This window comes from Teleopsis dalmanni, chromosome 2, assembly GCF_002237135.1.
Source record: "Teleopsis dalmanni isolate 2A chromosome 2, ASM223713v2, whole genome shotgun sequence".
Classification (NCBI taxonomy): domain Eukaryota; kingdom Metazoa; phylum Arthropoda; class Insecta; order Diptera; family Diopsidae; genus Teleopsis; species Teleopsis dalmanni.
Genome location: NC_051847.1, coordinates 5,862,415 through 5,864,844, shown reverse-complemented (window position 1 = coordinate 5,864,844; position 2,430 = coordinate 5,862,415). Strand labels below are relative to the sequence as shown.

Sequence of the window (2,430 nt, the reverse complement as noted above, 5' to 3'; positions counted from 1 at the left end):
CTGAAGTGGGCAAATTAGATGATGCGGCTCAGCAGTTAGCTACGATTGTAGATAATGAAAATTTTGCTTCAAAATTTGGTAAATCAAATCATCAACTTTGGAATGAGTTGTTTGAGCTTATATCTAAGAATCCGCATAAAGTGCATTCACTGAATGTGGATGCCATTATTAGAGGTGGCTTGAGAAGGTATATAATGAGCGATACAAATGTTTTATATATATAATGGTTGTTCCCTTTAAGGTACAGACCCAATTGATATTGGGACACTTATGGAACTCTTTGGCCGATTACTACGTACATTCTGATTTGTTCGATCGTGCACGTGATATATACGAGAAAGCCATATATACGGTTAAAGTAGTATGAGACTTGACATAAGTGTTCAAGGACGCAAAGTAGGAGGTTTCATTAAGCAACCTCATTGCTAATTTTAATCTTCCATATCTGGAAGTATTCCACCAAGAGGTCTATATTTTCCTGTAAGGTGTTGCTTACGCTGTATGTCAAAAGTTAACTTACCCCACAATAAAATTACAATCGAAGTATATCATTTTTATTGATTTTTATTCATATATTCCAAAACATAAATTAGATAGTTATTAGAAGATCAAGCAATTCTACGTCTCCTCTAAAATCATCAGTTTGTCTTTTGTTTATGACATCATATATATCATATATGATATATGTTTTATATCAGTATTGGCACCATAAATCTTGTCACATAATCAAATTTATATTTAGGATTTCATAGTAATTGATTGTGGGAAGAAGTGAAGTGCTAATGCAGAAACTGTTATTGAGAATTGAACTTGAAAAGTCTTTAGTACGCAAACATCTTTAATATTAGAAAAACTGTCAAATATTTCTTTAATAAATATGTTTGAGCTTTTTTTTGAGTTACTTGTGAAATTGTTATCAAATTTTGAAATAAATGAAATATAAATTTTATTTAGAATTTTATAGTTATTGTTATCGTTATTGTTTGTAAGAAGAAGTGAAGCAGAAAATTTGAAATTTTCTAGTGTAAAAGTATCTTTAAAGCTAATAAAATTATATTAAACCCTTCTTCAGTTAATATCGAAGCGAATTTAGAATTATGTATAAAGTGCTTTTTTTGGGTTACCTGTTGTGTATCGGACTTATTGTTCTGCAAGCGGAGGGTGAGTTGTTTGTACATAAATCATCTTTTACACTTTATTTATTAAATTTTAATTACGGTCGTTAAAACTTATTTGTCAGATCCTCTTTGTTTTCATTTCTCTTGGATCAAAGAGGTAAGGAATAAATCTATAACCTGCTCAACTACTCCAATATATGATATGTATTGCGATGGCCCATTAATAGTGACAGGTATGTAAATCATTCGATCATTCGTGATCATTCGAATTTTTTCATAGTCTATGAGAATTTATGAATAAAATAATAAGTTATATATTTTATATGTTTTATTTATTATTTATATAAATCAATTATTTATAATTTACGACACACATTTTTGAAGTTTGTTTTTTAAATTTTAAAAGACTTTTTACAAATAAATTTTTTTCATCTCAACAAATGTTACTAGTCTAGTCTGTAACTAGACGTTTAATAATCCTATCAACAGTATATAGGTCGTGTGCGAGTTAGGCTAAGTTGATGCTAAACCAAATGGGAGATTTTTTGGGATTTTTTGCACTGCACACATTTAGCTATTTATCAACTCGCACACGTCCTTAGTTTGATTTAAATTTAATTTGATTACATATTAAAAATATATTTTATATTCGAATTCCATATATTTTAGACAATGGTAAACCACCAAATACAAAAAAATTGTGGGAATCTTATAAAAATAATCCTGGAGAAATTACATGTCCCATGGAGCGTGGTATGGTTTGTGTTAAGAGCATATTGTCTGAAAATAAGAAAGGTAAATTTAAATTAATTTCATTAAAATTATTTATTTTTAGTTATTTACTAAGGTTTTCAAATAAAAAAATGGTAATCTGCTATATCTGATGTGTGCACGCCATTCAGTCTTGCAAATTAAGTTCGATTAGTGTTTATTCAGCTTAATTACTTCTCTGACTGCCACTTAAAAAATATTTTTTAATAGAGTATTACCTACTATACTTAAGACATGTCCGAACCATATATTAATTCAGTGAACAATATCAATGTAGTAATAAATCTTGTTCAGCTTTTGGTTCAAGTATATGCGGTAGACATCACCAACTCATATAGGATCAAAGATCTTACTTTACTAGAATGCTTCTTAATTTGTAATAACATGTATACTTTTTCCTCATATAGAAGTTATGATGAGCGACATATGAAGTGCGGGTTTTGTGGATCGAGAGAGAGAGAGAGTATACTTTATTTGGCCATAGTTGCACCTATTTGCAGTAGTGGTTCGTAGACATCTCTTCAAACTAACATCGTGGCTG

The 2,430-nt window shown here is 29.5% G+C and overlaps 1 protein-coding gene across 1 annotated transcript; it reads left to right on the top strand.

Annotated features, from left to right (window-relative positions):
• Nucleotides 1-976: 976 nt before the first annotated feature.
• Nucleotides 977-1,988, top strand: LOC119684544. Its single transcript, XM_038098603.1, has 4 exons — nucleotides 977-1,161; nucleotides 1,241-1,351; nucleotides 1,788-1,913; nucleotides 1,966-1,988. The coding sequence occupies exons 1-4, from the start codon at nucleotides 1,098-1,100 to the stop codon at nucleotides 1,986-1,988; spliced, it is 324 nt and encodes a 107-aa protein (XP_037954531.1). The 5' UTR covers nucleotides 977-1,097.
• Nucleotides 1,989-2,430: the final 442 nt, after the last annotated feature.